Source organism: Cephus cinctus, unplaced genomic scaffold, assembly GCF_000341935.2.
Source record: "Cephus cinctus unplaced genomic scaffold, Ccin1 Ccin1_scaffold0240, whole genome shotgun sequence".
NCBI lineage: Eukaryota > Metazoa > Arthropoda > Insecta > Hymenoptera > Cephidae > Cephus > Cephus cinctus.
Window position 1 is genome coordinate 411,159 of NW_014332956.1, and position 22,027 is coordinate 433,185.

The following is a 22,027-nucleotide window of genomic DNA, read 5'->3' on the forward strand; positions in this document are numbered from 1 at the left end:
ATTAAAAATTATATTCAACTTATCGTATTAAATCCTTTTCTTTTTATTTTATGTTTTCATATATTTAAAAATTTTTTATAATTCTTAATTGAAGTAACATTTATAAATTGAACTGAATTTTGTGCATGCCTACAATCACAGGTTCCAGCCTCAATGAAAGATAAATGTTGTGTACTGATCGTGAGTTACACAGGTGCCGATTAAAACAATTTAAAAAAATTATAAATAATATTCATATAATTATTGTCAAAAACACATAAATCATTTATATTTTTTGTAATATTTAGAGAACATTTTTTTGTTCAGTATTGATCTACTGAAAACTAATGTGGTTCTCAAATTGTTAACTACTGAGAATTTTGCGGTAGCTAGCTAATTTATCACTGGTGAACTTCACCACCTAAAAGACGGAAAGTCGATTTTTCGACTCTACACAGGTCTCGTATTTTTCCTATAGCATCGCTTTTGCATTTATAATAAAGCTCCAAGTCAAAAACTGTAGAAGACATTAAGAAACTTGTTAACTTGTTAACTAGTAGAATGTTCTAGTTCTCGATAATGTTTCAAATTTCATTAATTCTTTTAGGTAAGGGAGAATATTTTTTAATTTATACAATTTGTTTTCATTATAACGATTCGCAAACAACTAACCTAATGTAAAATCTGTATTCCTGAGGATTTTAAATGAATTAAATAATATTAAGAAAATGACTTAGGAATTCCTTTGTTTAATATCAGAAAACACACGGGTTACACAGTATGCAAGCCAAGATAGAACAAGTATGATTATTACGAAGGAAGGCAATTTATACGTATTATCTGTTAAATTATTATAAAATCAGCTACAATCATTTTTATCCTATATACAATGTATTTCATAATCATTTAACACGATTCGTACATTTTCGAGAGATTCCTCGCATGTAATCACTTGAATCCTCATAGTTATCTCCGTTACAGTCTGTTTTTTAGTTGAAGCAAATAAAAAATCGAGAATAATGATTATTGATTCCCCGTGACTTTGAAATGGACACACGATTTATCATAGTTTTCAATAGGTATCAGAAGTCCTACTATCCTGAACGATCCTTCGTCTTTCGCTTAATAGTTGCAAAAACTTTGCTCTAGGACTTCCGGGATACTTTAATTTCTCTTTGGTCGAGCCTGACGCAGTATCGATGGATTCTGTGCTGGCTGCAATATTCTCGCTTGAACTGCATGCATCATAGGATGATTCCATTTTAGGTAGGACCTTCTGATTCCCTGTCCTTCTAGATGATCGATCGTTATTCATAGACGGCGGCATAAATAAAAAACATTCAGGCGTCACGAGATCCTTTGATTCGCCTATCGTAAAATCACTGTACAATCTAGGACTCTGCTCCCTCGTATACGACGAGGAAGAACCTTTTTTGACCAAAGGCTCACGAGATCCGTTGCCATATTTTTTACGAATTTTTGAATAGGATGCTGGACTTTTTGATTTTGTATAAGACACTTTAGAACTACGATGCAATCGTGGTTTCGTTGCTGTGTTACATCGATCAGGATTTGCAGCATCCATTAAATGATTGAATATCCTCTCTTCCAAATCATCTAAATTTTTATTAAAATTATTATTAATGCGAGATTCATTGTCCAATATATAGTTATACTTATCGTTGCAATCTGACTCCTCCATATTAAAAGGCTTTGATTCTCGAGTGATCGGCAAGTCCAAGTTTCTAGTGGTCGAGGACCTACCAAGGCTCGGGCCCGTCGAATCTGTACTAGATTCTACTAAACCAGATTTAGTATCAGAAGATTCGATCTTGATACCATACTTCTCATGAAGTAGCTTATCGTGTCGCTCAGTTCTTTCAATACAACTTTCCAGTCGCTCAATGCCTCTCAGACAATTTTCATAGGACTCGGTGGGAATCTCAAAGTCCTCGTCCTTGAGGAACTCGTCGGTATCATCCCTAAGGCTTACCTTGCGACCTTTATAGATCACGTAATCATCCAGGTCATTCGAATCGCAGCATTTGTACTCTCCATGCCCGAGGAACTTGCCGAAGATATTACTGGCACTCATGTACTCATTCATAGAGTTCAAGTTGCGCATAAAGGCTACAGCCTCGTCCAGGTATTCCGCGAATATCTGAGCTTCCTTGTTGCTGGTCTCCTCGTCGCTGACAACATCCCCATAACTGTCGGAGTCACTGGCTGTTTCCTCGAAAAGTTCACTTGTCGAGAATCTCACCTTTTTACATTCCGACTCTCGATTATTCCTAACAGGATGATCGGACTCCGCCGGGTCTGAACTACATACCATCTCCATGGATTTTTCATGAGGTATGGAATATTCTGGAACTTTAGAGATTTTCATTTCTTGCTTTTTTAACGGGGACAAAAATTTCCTAAGAGAACTCTCCCTAGGAACTTTCGAAGCATCCCGATTATCACTCTTCTTCTTGATTATCGATTTAGGCCCGGGACTCGAGTACTTTGAAGTAGACTGCGGAGATTCGTCCTTGACAAGTTCGGAACTTGAGAAGGATACCTTCTTCTTAGCTGTGCAACAACTGTTTTTATTTTCAGAACCAGTGCCTCCATGAGCATCTGCAAGTTCAGTGTCAGCAGTGACAAGGTAGCCATTGCCAAGAATCAGAGATTTGTAGTCGTGTATCTGATTATCCTTCAGAAGAGATGGTTTCGTCCTAGGAAAGTCTACAGTGTTGTCCTCAAAGTCTTGAGCCGCGTTTGACGGTTCGATTTCTTCCGTCTGACTAGAACACCTGGGGCTCTCCTTTTTGGTATGCGCGACGACGTCCGGCGGGCAAAAGTTCTCATTTCCTTCAGCGCCATCGCCTCCTTCCGACTTCATTTCCCTGTTATTATTCCCGACACTCGACTCGTTTAAATCTAAGCTGTCGTCGGAAAAGTTGGGGTCGGCATCGTGACTACTTTCACCCATCCTTGCGACTAAGACAGGCGACTTCAATCCTGCGATGTCGGCCTTGGTTTTTGAATAGACGCCGTCCTCAACAACCTTCTGGGCAAGTTTACCTTCCTTCAGGGTACCATCCGTTGAATTTATGTTCGCGCACTGAGGCTGCTCCAGTGGTTTCAATGAGTTAATTGTCCCGGGATTTTCAAAAGGGGTGAGTTTATCATTCGCAGACATCGAACAATTCGAGTCCTGTCTCAACACTGAGTCCATGTCGAATTTTGCGCCACAGGTTGTCAGCTGTATTCCTTTGACAGGATTCTGTATGGATAAGGAGTCGGGGAGAATATAATTACATTTTCCAGGAGTACAAGCAGCTCGTCTAGGACTTAGACTTAAACTACGTCTCTTGGCACAGCGAGCATTGTGATTTAATCGCTCATTCATCAAGGACCTTCTTCGAGGAGTCCTGAAAAAACTCAGAAATCTATCCTCGCGATTATTCTCCCTTTCCATTTCCGTACTGCTCTCCCTCGTCTCCGGGACGAAGGACGTGCCCACGGAGTTAGTAAGGATGAGAGAATTTTTCAGAGACACGTTATCTGTAAGATCCGGCAGGATCTCAATCCTGGGGCAGCTCTTACCGGAACTTCTGGGATCCTGAAAGATGTTTTCAATTCTGAAGGTCTTACCATCGCCTTGACTTGGTTTACTGGATATGGAAATGTCATTAAAGAATATAGTATTATTAAATTCTTCCGTATAGGTAGATTTCTCCAAGGCCTTCTTCAATTCAGTCTGTACTTCGGAATCCTTTAAACCAGGCTTCATCTTTTCTGTAGTCGCGGAATCCTCAACAATAGCGATCTTTGACTCGAATGTATTAGGTGACTCAATGGTTATACTAATCTTATCAATTGGTAATGATATGGATATTACATTTTTTTCAACGTTACGAATAATGGGTACACCACAGCATTCTCGAACCTTGTGGCAACATTGACTTGTACAATTCTTACTAATGATCCTCTTTTCTTCTATCTCTATTCCAGTCTGAACAGACACACCAGGAGTTTCAGGGGTCTCAAGCGTGTTCGTGGAATTCTCTGTGAATTCGACGTTCCGCGTACAGCAGCGACTTTTTGCATCAGCGCAAAGATCCGACGTTTCACCACAAGAAAAATTACTCTCGGCGTAGTTCATCGCGTCGTCAGATAAAATTCCAGAATCATTACGAGAGGAATGCATACCAAAATCCTCCTCATAATCATCAGTGAGAGTAGCAATGTCCTTACAACGAGTTGTAGATCTTTTATCTCTCTCGGTCAAAGTCGCCATTTCTTTAACGCGGAGAACTGGACTTGGACTGCTAGATACGCTCTCACAATCTTCATGGAAATCTGTCAGGATACCAATGTCCTTACAGGAAATCCGCACGTCATCGGTCAACGAAGCAGAATCCTTCACGCGGACTGTCGCTACATTATCAGTCTGCGTATCTACGCAGATTCTCCGACGTTTTGCCAGCATCTTCCTGGAGATCTCTTGAAGTCGCATCCTCGTAGTCGATGCCATTTTGACATCCGAACTCTCCGGGGAGCGGAACTCGGATCCTGTTGCGGTCGCCGTGATTTCTTCAGAGTTCTTCTTACTGGAGTAAAGCCTCTGCGTTACAGCAGCAACGATTTCCGCTCTGCGATTGGATCGTTGGATTGGTGTGTGAGTACGGATTGAAGTCTCTTGATCAAGAGATCCTTTTCTACGAAGTCTATCTCTAGCTAGATTGGAAATGATAATTTGATCCTCCTTAGAACTGCTGGAACTACTATCTTTACTTGTTTTTCGTTTGAGACTGTCTGAACTTTGTTTCCTCACCAAATTTTTCGCTTTTTGCGTTGTACTGTTATACTTGCAATTCTTATCAGAGTCGTTACTAACTTTTCTCTGAAGATCCTTACCAAAAGAGGATCCTATGGTACGTACGACACTTCCAAGTTTAGCTGACTTTTGATCTTCAACTTCTTTGATGTTATTCAATTTTTTGATCTTATCAGAATTTGCTGGACGTTTTTCTAAACTCGTGTGAGACCTTTGTAGCAAGTTATAAGGTAAAGGTTTCTTTTGTAGTCCCTCAACAGAGCCGAATTTCTTCGAGGTATGTAAATTTGTCGATTTTCGAGCTGGGAGTGCGATATCAATAGAATCTTGCTTTTTCAATTTTATCTTGGTACTTTCACTCGTATAAAAGTCAGATGCTGACAAATCGTTATGAATGGTATCGTTACTGATATTTTCGAATTTTGATTTTGTAGAATCTGTTAAATTTTCTATATTGTCACTTTCCTCTGGTTTTCCAGTATGAACCAAGTATAGGTCACTGCTAGGAACTTCGTCCAAATTAGCTTGATCTAGAAGATCCACGTCAACCGAATGATCCGGGACACCGTCGCTATAAATTTCCTCGATTTGCGTCGATTGATCTTGCAAACTGTCATCCGGTTTAATCAAAACCGCCACCAGTGTTGGTATATCAACGAAAACCGATTCGTTAACCTCGTGACTGATGATTTCCGATATACTAGCGCGATTGTAATCGTGATTCCTAAATCCCCTTTCAGATCCCAACACATCTAGAGATCCATATCGCCTAAGAGGCGTCGATGTGATGTCATCCCTCGCTATCAATGATTCATTGGAATTGTACTTTCTAATAGGATAATTCGTTATATTCCAGAAATTCCCGATCTTCTCCAAAATCGAATTATCCTTCTGATTCTCCTTCCGATCCTCTTCAGCTTCCTCCTCATAGGACGCTTGAGTTTCTTCTAAACCCTGTGGACCTTTATCCTCTTCTCTGCTTGTTTTACAGCAACAGATGGTTCTATCAGCAGTCTCAACACTCTGCAAAATACAATAGCAAGTCTCGATCACCAATTTGCTAGTACTAATGAGCGAAGTCTTTGACTTAAATATTCATAAAACTGATACCAGGAACAAGACGTCACTTGCCTTCTCGGATAGTAGGGACTTCAATCTGGCAACTTCCGCCCTTAGCTCACGAATAATTCGTGCCACGGGATCTTCGTTGACCACTGGCCTGTTAACCACGCTCTGTGCCCTCTGAGCAAATCGCAGAGTATGCGCTGTCTCGTTGTAGCTACCACTGGCCGGTGATATAGCTGAAATCGATAACGATCGAACCAATTAAGATCACTTTCGATATTCTCAAAGGTTTCACCAATGGGAAACCTGTTCGCCCTGGATTCTAGAAACCCAGAGTATTCATCTACGAAGATACGTATTACAATTATACCATGTGCCAATTAGCTAGTTCTAATTACCAATAGATTCATTTATGTGCAATTACTCTAACCAAATAATCCTATCAAGATCACGTACATGAGAACAAGCTACCACCCTATTCGAACTCAACAGTGAACTAGAATACATATACTTAACATAATCAGCATGTCTGTGACGTCGTTTAAAAAAAAAGAAAGAAAACAGACGATACGTTAAAACGTTTTCTCTCATATCTAATTAGGCGAACAAGAAACTACTAAATCACCACGCATAATTTTATGTTGTAATTGATAAATTCTAATGGCAGTAATCACAATTCAAATACAACAAGTTGGACAGTAGAAGCCCTTCAGCCTAATAAATTGGAATGTCACTAGTAATTAAATTATCTACCGATGCATCAAACAAATCATTAATGTCTGCGGTTAATGCGAGTATCATCAAATGGACAGAAAACCAGACAGAGTATTATATATTCATAATGTATTTTTCCCGGAAACCCCAGACCCCTGCACAAACTCTGTCACCATCGCCAAGAAATGAAGTACATACTTTAACTAAAGTCATCGATTAAGAAATTGAGGAGGTACATTTAAAACGTTGTTGAACAAGAGAAAACGCACTACGTATCGATCTTTTTCCGGTTACAGACATTCTACGAGTTATTCCCTAAAGGACGAAAGAAAGTTTCGTGTGAGTTCAGGGCGAATAGTGAATTTTCCACTAAGATTTAACGTCGGAACATTGCGGTTCAACTTCGAGGATCAATACTACCAACCGAACGAATCGTTCTCCATCAACTATTACGATAAGCTCAACTATACATGTTTGCTATTTACCAGTCCTACGCTCTCGGCGTTTAATCGAATTTTAATCGATGGATCTTAGCTGCTCTGGAAAATTATTTAAACCAATTATGTTCAAGCTCCAAGTATAATTTCATTGCCGGATGATATCATGAGTTACAGAGGCAAATAATTTCTTGCGACTGTCCGCTACTTATCCGACTTTCAGAATTAATAAAGGAAAAAGAAAGAAGTCAGGAAAATATTACAAATAAGATAAGTTATCAAGCTTGGATTAATCCAGATCTAATGGAAGAGAGAAATGCTTACTGGCGAGCATGATGGTCGTCGCATTTCCACCAAGTGCGTCCTTTAGTAGCCACGTGAGAGCCGAGTCCCTGTAAGGGATGAATCTCCTGCCAGGTCCACTTCCGGTGGCGCCCCTTTCCGCAAGAGCAGATATGACGTTACCAAGTGCGACCAAGCTCTTGTTTATATTTGCACCCTCCTGCAAACCATAATCAACGTAATCCTTAGACTCAGTAATCGCATTAGACCGGGTCCAGGATGTAAGCAGATACCAGAAGTTCATACCACTCGGAGAAGAGCTTCATCCATTTTCATATGTGATTTTGATTGTGCAGGTTCCAAGTATTTTTAGGCAGATGACTCACCTTCAGTCGATGAATTCCACTGCAGGTGGCAGCACTCTCGCTGCCCGCCAGGTCGACCAAGTGGAGTTTACTACCCCGAGGAATATTCCGCTTCTCGGTTGGATTAGAAGGATGGCCGTTATCACCTTCCGGGGACAGGGATACCGTCAAGAGTGCGTGGCTACGACTGCTGCTAGGATTCTGCAAAGTCGAGGCTGTCTTCCTGGCCTTGCTCCCCTCCTCCACGTATGACATCAACGACCCCAGGGTGCGAACAGCGTGACGTGTCAGCCCTGATAAAAGGAAATATCTCACGTTATCACGTTATCAGAATTTAATTAATCGCAAATGAATTTCCTGCTTACCCTGGACGTAAGGTCCCAGTCGAGGATGCTCTCTGACTCGGAGTCCACTGGAACTCGAGGAGGGTTTAAGAAGATCCCGTACGCGCTCGTTATAGATTTCCAGGTAGCTGACAGCAAAGAGGAATAAAGTGAGATACACAGACCAATGGAATCTTCAGACTAGATTATCTCCCGTAACCGTCTACGTGAGAAGAACCCAATGGCAAAGCGCTACATGAGATGTAAAGAAGTGACGACGGACATCATCAACACGATTTCATCGCCACGTGCCATCATGTTATCCAGGTCGAGAGTGGAGTAAAGTTTCCAGCTTATCCGCACACTTTACCGGCTTCTAAGCCAACTGATCTACGGATAATATCTACCTAGATACTCGTGTAAAAGAGAAATACGTATAGCGTGATAGCTTTACCAGAAAATGGAACCGCATTGGTACTCAGCCTTGGAAAACAGGGCTGTGTGAACTGCGTACCGGAAATTAGAGAATCGAACGAGCACCCAACTATCGTTACAGTCTCGTACTCAAATGAAAAATGGTACCGTCCTAACAATGAAATTCTCAGGATCCTCTCGAGTATCGTGAAGTGTGGCGCGACCGTGTCAAGGATTCGCAATTCGCGACGGTATCTCGTTAAAGTCGGGAAATTGCGCAAGAAATGCAAATACAAGTAATAAGGTAAAACGTTAAGCTCCTCGAGCCTCGAGTAAACCTAACGAAAAGACCGAGCGTTAATAGAGCCCGCCGTTAACCTTCTAGAACAAGAGAAATAGCTGGCCAGGCAAGGAACAAGAAGGAACAGCTCAATGTAAGCAGCATAATTGCAATTAAGAGGATGAACCTCGATTATTATATTCTCTGACAACCGGGTGGTTACGTGCCAAACAAGGAGAGGGAGAACGAGAGGGTGAGGATACAAAGAGAAAATGAATGTAAAGTATAGTTAGTGGAAGATGTGCCGGGAAGGCCAGAGGTGAATTCGCATCAACCCAACGAAACTTTCATACGCTACGTTAATTAACGTTAATTAATGATTTTTACAAGGAACGAGAAGCCCATCGGCGTTGTCCTCGAAGTCCTTTCAATCGTACCAATTTTACAGGAACAAACCTCATTTATTAGAAGCTTTGAACTTTTCGAGTAGCTTGCAAACCACCCCTATCCACCTAGAACGAGGTCCTGAGCAACCACGGAGAAACCCCTAGTGTCTAGCTTCTTCCAACGCATACCCATATAGGCATCTATACCTAACACCTAGTTCGTGCCTCTCGGATATTACACGGTAACCACGCGAATAAGAATCGATTCGGCTGCCCTCGGGAAAGAATCTGCCCATACACGGCGCCAATTCCTATGCGAATAAAACGCGCCGGTGCAGTTTCGCCATTCAAGTTAAACACGAACTAAATCCTAAATATAGCGAGTTAACTGACCCGCATTAACTCTCATCTACTCCGAGAGCGTTTACCTTATAGTTCCGAGGCGCAAAGCGCTTCGACAACTTCCCGACGACCGTCACGATATTCAGATTAAAACGAACGCCTGTTCTAGATAGAACATCACGTGTCGACGTGACAGACAATTACGTTGTCACCTGACACGTCAAACGTCGCCAGGTGAATGAGATATGTTCGAATTTTTTTTACCGGATACGACCCCTGGCTCCACCGTCAGGGATGATGATACAATCATTTTAAAAATATGTGATTATCCATAAAATTCAATGTAGCAGAAGCTATACAGCGTAAAGACTGATTCGAGTAATAACGGTGATGGTGGCGTTTAATGTAATTAAGCCCCAATCCTGGGGATAGCATGCCAAACAACTCTTTCCCTTGGTATACAACGTGAACCCATCAAAATCTCTGCATTACTTGTGGCTGATTGATCGATAGACCCGATGAGCTTTAATTCAAACTCGTATTTTCGATCACTACTCTATCATTAGGCAGTCCTGAATACAACATATTCAATCCATATCCAAAATCTGTATTCAGACCAACCATTACTGGTTATTAGTCAATAATTCACCAAATTATATATCTGCGTTTACTAGTTACTACTGTCCTATAAAAACATGTATCCTTTCTACACAATGATCATTAAATATAAAAACATGTAAGTCTAGACACAAAATTTTTCCTCTTATCGTTCTGTTCTCAAAGACGTTGTGTAATCAAGAAGCAATTAATTGGGATTTTCAACGGATCTTCGAAGAATCATCCCCCTCGACAGGAACATCCAGAAGAATCGAGTTACACGAGTAAGAAAGTTATACCACGTGTCCAGGATGGAAGAACAATCACGAAGTCATGTACAGCACGTAGATAGGAACGTAAAGTACAACATTGGAACATACAAGTGCCGAGCGGAGTTAGACATAAGTTTAGCTAGGTCGCCAAGCGATCAAGATTTTACAGTGAATTCTATGATTGATCCACGTGCCAAATATCCTCCTTCAGGCACTGAACAATCAAAGCGTCCCTGCTCCAAGGAACATTCGATAATATTGGAACAAGCAATGTCATCCTGAACTTGCGTTCTTAAGGAAGCTCAGAAGATGACTAGTTGAAAATAGAGAATGAAGGTGAGCAAAGAAGTCTCCTTATCGGGTCTCGTTAGAGGCTCTAAGAGTAGCGAGAAGAGAATCTCAAGAAGAGAGGATTCGATTGGCTTTATTCTGGAGACATTCCGCCCGAGCGCCTTCATCCGTAACCACCGGAAAGCTTCCGTGCCAATGCTACCGGAAATTCATTCGAGACTTTCTTTTTCCTATTGAACGAACCGCGGCGAAACGTTCACCGCTAATTCTATTTGCCTTATTTTTATTTTTATTTGCTCTCAGCATTTACTTTCCATGCTTAGACAACCATCGGCCATCCCCCTACTCACCCTCACCATCCTCTACCCCTATACCCAACCACGTTTCAATTCCGTCGGATACCTCTTCTCCACGGAAACAAAGCACCCCACCACTCCAAACCTTTTTCTCCCATTATTTCAACCATTCCAACCTTGTTCATCAATCCTTTTTACCACTTCGTTCCTCGCAATTCTCAACCACGTCCACCGTTCCACCACGGAATTCGCAATTGACCTGGCACTAGTAGTTTACCCAATTAAATTTTATTTATTGGAAATCTACGTCTGTCTGCTTGCTCGCAAGATATGTCCAGGCTGTAGTATCAGTTCGTACGAGGCTATGAAATCTTATATATCTCAGGAGACAAAGCTAGAACAGAAGGGTTTGTCTTTTTATAGATGGCAATAACATCCAGCTGTCCACGGACACCGTACCACCCTGTGGAACACGCACGTCTTCATCACTATCCTTGTGCCACGTGATAGGGACCACCCTGGGTGGCTGATCTCATCAGTATCGTTTGTACCCACCGCTGTCATTAATTGCATCTTGTTCAGCAAACCTTCTCGAAGTTAGATAAATACAGTAACCCAAGAGAAGCTACAAGTTAGTCAAGATCCGACAATGAGAGCTTCCGTTTATTCATACGCATTTGTCTATACGCTCAAATTGAAAGACTCATCGCGCGTAAATGAACAATGCTGCAACGCGTAACGATGCGCCATTACATTATATTATGTACGATATATTTTCGCGTCATCTCGTTTGACCTAACCCCTTGTACTGATCACGCGATTTAATCCTAACTATGCCCGCGATTAGTTTGCTGCCGAGCCAATAATCCTATTGCTCATTATCCTCACCAGGTAAGGTAGCACCGTCGACTCAAATATTCAAGAATTAACTTTGTTGGCTCCCCGGATTCCTAGAAAATTGAAATTTAATTATTTTTCCTATCATTCCATATACTAAACTAATTTTGCATATTACTCTGTTGCTCTCAAGCAAAACAAACTGACGTACAATGGTTTACTTTGAAATCCCAAAGCCAGTATAGCCCCCTTGGGGGCTCTTTGGTTCGCATGCAAAAGCTCATGGTGGCATTTTTTTTTCTTGTTTTCACTTTTTTTTTTCCTTTCGTATTTATGATTTAGGTGCACGCAGTATCATATCGCTTCCTTTTAAACCAACAACCTGAAATTGACGTACGTACGTATAAGCGGATCTGCAATGGTGTTTTGTGGAGGAATGACGTATGAAGCTTTGTTCAACTGCCAACATGTACACGTGGGCGCAATGTACGCACCTATTGGTTGGTGCTTTTTTTTTTCTTTTTGGGAATTTCGATTCCCAGCTTTCAATAATTGGTCTGACGAGCATGACCCTAGCTTTCGCGTAAATATTAATTTACTACATTTATTCAATACAACCACGGTCAATTTGCACGGACTCAGAGTCTCTTCCATATGGTGAAATTGTATACCTTTATTTAACCCACGAGCCTCTTCTTGTCGGTAAACGACTTATCTTTTTCATTGTTCTTAATTCTAGATTACGTCGCCCATGTCGCTGTACAAATATACGAGACAATTTCTAGCCGATTGGATTCAGCTAGATTCGTTAACTTACCAATCAGCGCAATTCCATTCTCTATAAAATAGTGGATAATCATTTTAGTTTACGGTCCGTGAAAGGTTTCGATTAACGCGCCGTGTTAATGGAATCATTGGCACTGAATCGCTTAGACGGGAAATCGTTCGTTGCCGTGAACCATTCTCTGTAGTTTCACTGTATTTGTTTTTCTTTCTAGCTCCTTCACGAAATACGACCGAGTCTCCACCAGCAACAACTCGTCTAGCATTGAATCGAGTATTTTTATCGCCTCCCTTTTCATTGCTTTTAATTTACTCGAGGATCTCGATCGCGAGCATAGAATGCACAAACTTTCCCGCTTGACCCACTTGACGATTTTACGTCGATAACCAACATGATTCAACCCGGCTAAACTCTGAAGATCAGGAAGACGATTTTCAGTGGTCAATTCTGTTTTCCTTTTTTTTTTTTTTTTCAACGAGCAAAAACAATTCAACAAGGGAAATACATTTTGTTCTTCATCTTTCTCTCCTTCTACCAACGTTCGAAGAGTCTCTTCACTCGAGTCTTCAACCATCTTAAACCAACGACCCTCCGACATCGATAACCTTTAACGAAAGTTTCCACAAGTTTTTCTTCGGCATACTTACGAGTCTCCCGAATACCCATAAAACACGAGAAAAATCATGTACCAAGACTAAGTTCTCAAGAACGTCACAATCCTTCAGGTTTTTTCTCTCCTGCTCTGAACTTTACTTGAAATCAAATAAAACCGGATGTGTCTCCGGCGAAATGAAATACCGCAGCGAATGCAGTTACGCGCAAGATAGATTACGCAAAGAGAAGATGATTTCTCAAGATTAAACGACAGTGTTCACTCTGCTGGTATCATGGATAAATAAGGGCAATGCACTGATAACTGCAAGGCTAAATCCTTACCCGGTGCAATGTGCTTACGTCCGTCTAGGATTGCGAGTCACGAGGCACTGAGCTTAGACACATCGAGGCCACCTCACCACCTCGCAAACTCACAACTCAACCTGTGAGCTCAGGGTTCCATCTCTCTCGCTCAGCTGCCCCTAGTGGCTCGAACATAATATCTTCCTCCACGCATGGCTTCCTCGTCGCGACAACGACGCCAAGTCTTCGACTTTACTTATTAGCCTGGTAATGAATACGTCCACCAATCTTTACCTAAGGCTTTTTCGCGAATGGCGCGAAAGCTCTTGCGCGTCGAGATTCGCAAAAGCACGAGGCAGGTAACTGCTTTAAGGTGATTCTCGTGTCGCCACATCCTTCATGCGAAGCCAACGCTTCACTAGATAGCTTATCTCGGCAACACGGAATTTTGTATTTACGAAGAAAATGCATCGTGAATAGATGGATACTTTACAGCGAAACGATACAGGAGATATATGACAGCAGTGATAAATTTCATGGATTTACATACAATTTATAGGAGAAAAAAAGACAATTAAGCATTTAGTATCAATTTCTTGATATCCATTTATAAATTTACCCTTCGATGAAAGTGAGTTTCACGGTGTAACAGGGTGAAATCTTGAAACCTGAAATTACTCGAAGGTGGAATTTATTCGAGGAAGAGGTCGAAGGTCGAATGAATTTTCCCGCTCCTATTGCTGACGGACGAATTTAAAACAATTCAGAGGAAATAATCGTCGCCTAATTGATTTCATGAAATGTCCGACGGGCCTGGAGGGCGCTGTGTGATTCGCTACCGAAATAAAGAATAGCACGGAAGGAGTGCAAACTTGAAACTCGATCCGGCAAAATAATAGTAGATCCCATTGGACCGATAGACGAACCTTGACCGAGAGAATTGCTACCATTTACCTGAATAGGAATATTTCTAGATGTACTTATACATATGGGTACATGTATATATACACGTATCTGCCTATATACTGATTCTGTGTGAACGCATTAACGCCTATAACCTTGCTCACGAAGTGTTCACTTTCCCACAGTTATCAAATCAGACATACAATATCTAGCTGATTGTATCTAGCTGCAACTCGTAGTGTTGAAAATAGAGAAAATAAAAAATTTAATTTCAGCCTTGTCAACAAGTAAGTCAAAACACTGTTTCCCTGACTGATTAATGGGAAAATATTAAATTTGCCAGGATGCAACTTCAGGGTGCTTCGACGACCTAGGGAAAAGTGTACCTTTGCGCTATTGGTATTACCGATGAATATTTGATGCAGATACGTGACAAGCTGACTCGACGCATTAAAAGACTTTTGAAATTACATAGTAGAATATGAAATTTTATGTGTAAATAGAATGTATACATTTTATTTGAAATTTTATTTAAAACTGGAATTAATATCGAGATTTCATACTTTACCTGATGGACGTTTGATAGGTTCTATCACTTTTTTCTTCATTCAAAATCCGCTTAAAAAGACCCTCGCACAGTCGAGGTGTAAGGCCAGGATCGTCCTGTATTGGGATTAATTCAATAATGTTATTTACGTTATATTATAATATTAGCTGTGAATTATCAGTAGCTATTAAGCTGCCGGTCGTTTTGAACATATGTAATTAGTGGAAAATAGAAGAGACCAACTGTATAGGTAATTGCCTGAAAAACACTTTGCCATAATTTTACACTTAGGCTATCCAGCGATTTAATTAAACGCTGTCCTAGAAAACGATCCCAATTTACTGATTAAATTTCCCAGTAAAATCATTCCGAACGCTCGTTCAATTCCGCCCTATCCTCGTTACCAGTCCTTTAATTAGAGAGTTTGTACATTTTCCCCGCGGTTTATTATTAGTTTTATTGTTACAATAATTTTTAATTAAACCCCGGCTACTCAGATGCATGCAAAAACGAATTTACACACGCCGCGCAGATAGCCACTAATGATACCGTATTGATTTAATGCTTCCGTGAAATGTAATATTTTATCACTAATTTACAGTGAATATCCAAATGTCCAAAATTTCTCATAAAACAGAATCGCGACTAGAAAGGAAAAAAAAATCACCTTTGGCCCCATCATGCTGTAGGTCTTCCCAGAAGCACTCTGCCCGTAAGCCACAAGACAAGAATTGTAACCGGCAAAGACTGCATCGAGAACCGAATTCCCAAGTGTTTCGTAAATCTTCTCCTGGGTAGCATATTTCTCAGAATCAGGTTCAGACGAATCGAAACAGTAGTCGAATCCGTATCTCTTCGTCCGTTCCCGACTGTCACCAGCCTTACTCGAGGACACCTTAAGATTCGTGAGTGAGACCTCATTGACATCTGTGTGTACTACGACTTCGGCTCCAGTCAAAGTCATTTCCCTGGATTGTTACCAAACAAAAAATATTCAAATTAATTCCTCTGGACCTGCTAAATTTTTAATAACAATATCGCAAGCCACATAAATAAAATACCTAATAAATAATTCCTATCTCTCTATCCACTGCGTTACAATAGCTCTTCCGGGATGGCACAATTTATTTGAAACCAACTGTGCGTGCAGCGCATCCTGCCCACCTTCGCACCAAGCAGCAATGGAGAATGTTATTCTAAGCTGACTTAACGCTTTGCTCGATTTTCCCAAAGACACGTTTTCAAGTCGTAAAGAAAAAAGTTCTTCAGCTATTTCAAGTATACGCTCGCGTAACTTCCGTTCGCCAGTACGCAAAGCCAAGGTCCGAGTTCGCGAAAGTGAACCGGAAGTGATGCCGTTATTGATGAGTTAACAACACCATCAGCAACATTATAGCATTTCTAAACATCATCCGTACATCTAATACCACGTGCTCCAGAATCCGTACCAGCCATGAGCATGTATCACGACCAAACAGCTTTTCGGGTCACCCTGTCGTGTAGGGTAGCACTTGGCGTGACAAACCAAATAAGTATTCCCTCTCTTCCACCCACCTACAGTGTCTATCTATTTATCTCTTACACATAACATAGTACTTTAACCCCACTGTTCTATCACTTCGCTCATGAGATGACTAGCTCGCGTGATTTTATCAGACTACAACACACTCGCCAATTCCCTATACATTTACAAAGCCCTTTACCATTGTCCTTGGATACCACCTATGTTTATTGCTCAAACGGATCCATTATATTCAACCGTTCCAGCAGGCGTCGTTCCGCATAACCTATAAATCATTTCGATTCAACCGATCCTACGGTAGCACTGAAATCCATATAAGAATTCAGTTCCACGTTACATGCAAAACATACACTACCCAACTTTCTCATCAGTTTCGAGTCTCCGGTGCAGCCACTTCCAGTGCTCGCCGCAAGGAACGCGTCCGTTTACATTACAAACAGAGGCTCGATCTTTCGTCAAGCAGAAGCCTCAGAGAAGCCAGTCGCGGAGCTTGAATGAAGATGGGCGCCGTGTGAGTGCGTCTTCTAGTCGCGTATCGCGATGTTATTATTTGAAGTTGCGTGTCGGTGTCGGTCCTTTCGTCTGCCGGTCCCTGGGGGTGTTATTCTAGAGCGGATGTCTCGCGATGTTCCTGTTGGAGTCGTTAAACTGTCGAGTCGTGTGTCATCGCTGGCTTGTGCTATTCCTACCCGGGCGACTTTTACCACGCTAGATGCGCCTCTTTGTTGGATAAACGGCTCAGAGATCGATGGATGAGAGAGCCCTCGATGCCTCCGGCGCCCTAATGGTACCGGTACCTGTGCTTTGGCATTTATTACAAGATATCAAAAGATTCTTAGTGCACGGAACCACCGTAGTAATATTTTTATAGGATGGTATACCAGGTATTACATGGTGCTCTTCTGCAAGCATTAAATCTCCTGGGAGGTGATATTGAACTGCCAGGTGTAAACGTGATTTAATTCCATCCTCGTGGTATTACGTGGATGTCCTGGAACCTATGCGTCTTTAGTCGAGTCTTCTTTTACTCATTTCCGGTGATGTTTTCCGGTGACCCTGCTCGCCACTGGCTCACTTTATGCCTTTTGCTCCTGTTCTACTTCCACCCTTCCTTTTAAATATAGACCTTGCCACCGCGTGTGAATATACCAACGTGTATCGCGAACACGCGCCGTGCGTCAATATATGTATATACGTATTTAGATAGGTATATGTATATGCATATACACTGTATACTATGTTTACGGCTACCTGTGATGACCGGGAATTTCTTGAAAATAAACATGTTCACTCACGGATTAGCTAACTTTCATGCAGTGAATTGTCCATGAATATTGGCTGTATCATAAGAAGGCAGATCTAATGTTTATAATTGAATGCCAACGAGAGGCATGTCTTGTGTAACTTATTGTAATACTGTAACAGTCTGTCTTCGTACTAAGCTTCATAAGCACATAGCATTTCCAGAACTGGGTTGTAAAACCCTCGAGTCTATTATCCCTGACCTTCGCATATAATCCATCTACATTTCCGCACGCCTGCGTAAGACTTGAAACAGCAACGAAACAATCGCCATTTTGAAACCTTTCACATTGCAAACCTTAATTCAATCTTTTGAGGTATTATCAGATCAATCATGTAATATGAGTTACTTGGATCTTACGGAAGCATACATAATAATCTTTGCCAAGAAATGCTTGAATTTGTAGTAACGACAATTTCTTTAAACTTGTCTCGCGTCCCCCTTCAGTGATATGGATGTCGTCTATTTTGAACTAAAGAAGACGGATGAGCAATTTTGAACGTTACCAACACCGACTTATTGTTAGCTAACCGAGGAATTTCTCTGTTCCTTCATTTTCATTTCGTAATGCCAACTTACCGCTCGGAGATCGGTCTGATTCGTACAGCAACCTTAATGTTCGCCATGTTGTCATCTCGTCGACGACAATTGACATCATTTACTTTTTACTCATGTTACATTGAGTGCTCCCATATCTGCCGGTTGGGAATGAAGGAAGTGATAGAAGCAAGAATCAAAAAGAAAATGTATACAAAACCGGCAAACTTGCATTGTGGCATCGCGACGATACCGATAATCACAAAACAAAGCACGAAATCTCTCAAGCCCGTAAAACAGAGTCAGGATTTAAAAAACATTTATTTTTCAAAGCCAACCAAAAATCGATGCATCTGAACGGCAAACGTAAAGGAAAAATGGATCGCGTGTGCGTGCACTTGGTGAGTGCACGTGTTGTACTGCTGCGATGAAAATACCCTCGAGTCGCTCCGAAGACCGTCGCCTCATAGCTTACCCCACCCTAAGAACAGCTGAGCTCAGGATCTTCGTAGTGGGGCCTCCGAGACCCTGTTTGCACAAACTTTTTACTCAAAACAATTGTTTAGCCGAGTTATTTATAGTAAACGAGATCTTGTATCCACTGCCCATCTTAACGACGATACTTTCTCAATCTCCTAGTGGAGACTGGCCGAATCTTGGCTCGTTCTTCTTTCTATTCCAAAAATACCAAAAATTATACTTTCCAGTCTTGCGACATAATTCCTCAGATGTATCCTACCTTCCCTTGGTAAATACAGAGTTGATCGATGCCAACTGTATAAAAAATATATCTCACAGAAATAATTAGACCTGGACTTTTTTTTATCATCTTAAACTCAATCACCTTCAGTGTTAGTATAAACGCAAGACCAAACCCCTCAATGACTTATCCGTAGCTTGACGTCGTGTTCATCTAATTAGACGCTGTTCCACTCGAAGGACCAGAGACTTTTACGCGGCCCTTTGAAGCGCTCGGATATTTTTAGGTTAAGCAGACTGACTATATATGTGAAACGTTCGAGGACTCCAAAGGATCCCTGCTTCTTAATGGAGACGCAGTCATTGAAATTTACAGTGAATTTTTCTAGTCCTATTACATTGATGGGTAATACATATATTTACATGAACTACACCATGTTTACTCCTCGCTTACAGCTTTCAGAACAGTGAAGTACGAGAATGACGTGCTGAGAACCTAGAAGAAAAGAAACGTATTTGTTATCTTCCCCTTTCTAGAAGTTCACTACGTTGAGCGCAGATCTGCCCAAAATTTTGTTACACAATGTTAAGTGACTTACCGCTGAGAAACTCTCAAGGGACATACTGTAGAATTTAGCTGCAGTGATTCTGCTAGGTAACGTAGCTCGCATCATCAATATTCGCAGACTCTGAGTAAAGGAACTACTGGCCCAATCACTGCGGTAGGCAGCATCGCCGACAGCTTCGCTCTATTTTTATATTAAAAAGTACATGATAGAACTCATTTACTTTGAAATTCTTCGGGTACTACCTCGACTATCAACTCGTTTCCGCTAAAACTGAATATGAACAACTCGAGGATTGCGGAGTTCAAAAAGGTTGAGTACTTCATCAGTCGTCCTCTGTCCTCGAGCATCTATATACAGTAATCAGAATCAGTATTTCTCAGATCAGAGATCCCCTAACCCACTTACCGAAGTCAGCTGAAATCCTGCGAAGCACACCAAGCCCGTGCTGGTGACAAATTGTCCCAGCGCCACTACGTTTATGATGTCCTCGAGAGCGTCGGCAAATCTGTACCCCAAGCATACTCCATACGTTACGTGATATTCATTTATAAAATCCTTTAACATAAGGTATATACTCACTTGATAGCATCTTGATGTAGCTTAATGCACTTCACCATAAGCTTGTTGACGTCTGGATCATTCCTATTCAGAGACTCTAATTTCTTTTGTAAAAGACTGAACCTCGCTGCTCCATGCATTATTACTACGAGATTGAAACTGGTGACGCCAGCTATCATGCTGCCTCCGAAAGAGCCGGCAATTATTTCAAAAATATAAATCATCTCGTAATTCGGAGACAAAGTATGGTTAAGAAAGAAGTAACCACGAAATGGTAATATTTTTTCCTCGGAGTGAAGAATATACGTCTAACATCAATGGAAAATAAAATTATGATAAGGAACAACAATTTTCATTAGTTCGTTCAAATAGATGCATACCTCTAGCATAGGAACGGTCATAAAGAATGCTATAGTAATTGCAACAGTAGCAATGAAATATTTTGCCAACCTAAAGGCGAAATCACATTTTTCCTTAAGAACCTGTTTTTCCTCGTAGGATGCGTCTGCCCAATCAGATCTCATTGTTTCGACCACGTATCTCATATCCTTCTGATGATACGTGTAGACCATTAATCGTAAAAAGCACAAAACGAAGGCAGATGCTATGAGCGAACATTCGGTAGCCGTGTCCATGTTTCCCCAATTGTGAATAACATCAGCTGTCACTACGATAGACATAGTACCCGTTACGAAAAACATTAAAATCTGATGGCAGATTCTGAGGAGATACTCGTAAGATCCACAGTCTGCTGCTAGAGGCCATATTGATATTATTTGCATAGTATTCATCACTGGCTTTATAAATTGATCGTATTCCTCCCCGCCATGTAGAGGGACATCCATTTTTATGAATGCTTCGCAGGATTATAATTACCGGATAAAAGTATACAGCTGACGTTCAGATTTAATATAAATTCAATTACCGATCGTAATGACGAGGTATTATCGTATTTACACGTACTTATTTGAACGAACTTAAATTTATTTTTGTTGTAACCAAATTTTTGTTTGTAAAATCCGCGATAATACTGTCGGTCACTTCCGGCGCGCGTGAACCTCACGATATTCGCGCTCCCGATGAAATATCAGAATATAGAACTTCTTATACGTGGGAAATCTGTACCTTAAACCGTACATTTCTCGAGAAAGATAATGCCTGATGTTTCAAAGTTTCTAACAGCAGGGAAGAACTTTGCTGGATCGACACTTACCAGCTGTATATAGCACTGCTATTCACACAGCTGTATATTCAAAGAAGAATGTGTTAGCAGAGACAATTCTGTTCTAGTAACTTTTCTGATGTCATTTCTATAAATGACAGTTAGAGTTTGAATGTGTATTAAGATTACCGATCAATCGATACTTACTATAGTATAGTAAAATGGAGCGACTGGTGACTTTAATTTTTTTATTTAAAACATAGAAGATAGAATGAACTTTGGACAATAAGGTCGCTTTAAAAGCCCACGTTCAAACTTATAATAATCCGCTCGGTAAATGTAAACCGCTTTCTTAAAATATAAAACAGACCGTCTGTATGATTTTGTTATTAACAGTACTATCGATCAAGAATCATGTTACGAGATAAATAAATCAAAATAGAATATTGCGACGATGGATTCGAATACCGTTATTATGTACGCGAAGGATTTTTTAATAATTGCGAATGTAATGTAAGATAGTATTGGAGCTCTTACAAATATTTTTTTTAAATATGTACAAAGTTGGCAAACTTTTATTTTACCTAGTGTAATAAGATTTAGAATGTCAGTTTGCAGTATTTACCTATACTATCATACGATATAATGTAGCATAGAAGCTGTTTCGAAGCCGCTTAGACAGTCATTGTTGAAACTGATAATTTCTAACATAATGTATTGTTTTAATTGATAATTTCTTATTTATTACCTTACTTAGCTTATTCTTGGAATAAAGTATTGTTTCATTACAGTTTTACATTTATTCATTATTTATAAATGGCTTCTCAATGTCGCTGTC

The 22,027-nt window shown here is 40.7% G+C and overlaps 2 protein-coding genes across 9 annotated transcripts; both read right to left on the reverse strand.

Moving 5' to 3' along the window:
- Positions 1-587: 587 nt before the first annotated feature.
- Positions 588-18,788, reverse strand: LOC107265876. 5 transcript variants are annotated; one of them, XM_015735755.2, is made up of 9 exons: positions 18,677-18,788; positions 18,244-18,359; positions 15,507-15,807; positions 14,861-14,955; positions 8,036-8,142; positions 7,692-7,963; positions 7,348-7,525; positions 5,939-6,108; positions 588-5,830 (listed from the first exon to the last, which is right to left on the reverse strand). In XM_015735755.2, the coding sequence occupies exons 2-9, from the start codon at positions 18,288-18,290 to the stop codon at positions 1,052-1,054; spliced, it is 5,949 nt and encodes a 1,982-aa protein (XP_015591241.1). In that variant the 5' UTR covers positions 18,291-18,359; positions 18,677-18,788; the 3' UTR covers positions 588-1,051. The 5 variants fall into 5 exon arrangements, with proteins under 5 accessions (XP_015591241.1, XP_024938871.1, XP_024938873.1 ...); XM_025083103.1 differs by lacking the exon at positions 18,677-18,788 and adding an exon at positions 18,434-18,563; XM_025083105.1 differs by lacking the exons at positions 18,244-18,359; positions 18,677-18,788 and adding an exon at positions 17,657-17,861.
- Positions 18,789-19,154: 366 nt separating this feature from the next.
- Positions 19,155-21,915, reverse strand: LOC107265877 (odorant receptor 13a-like). 4 transcript variants are annotated; one of them, XM_015735758.2, is made up of 7 exons: positions 20,408-21,915; positions 20,049-20,335; positions 19,875-19,974; positions 19,712-19,816; positions 19,500-19,649; positions 19,324-19,396; positions 19,155-19,244 (listed from the first exon to the last, which is right to left on the reverse strand). In XM_015735758.2, the coding sequence occupies exons 1-6, from the start codon at positions 20,870-20,872 to the stop codon at positions 19,340-19,342; spliced, it is 1,164 nt and encodes a 387-aa protein (XP_015591244.1). In that variant the 5' UTR covers positions 20,873-21,915; the 3' UTR covers positions 19,155-19,244; positions 19,324-19,339.
- Positions 21,916-22,027: the final 112 nt, after the last annotated feature.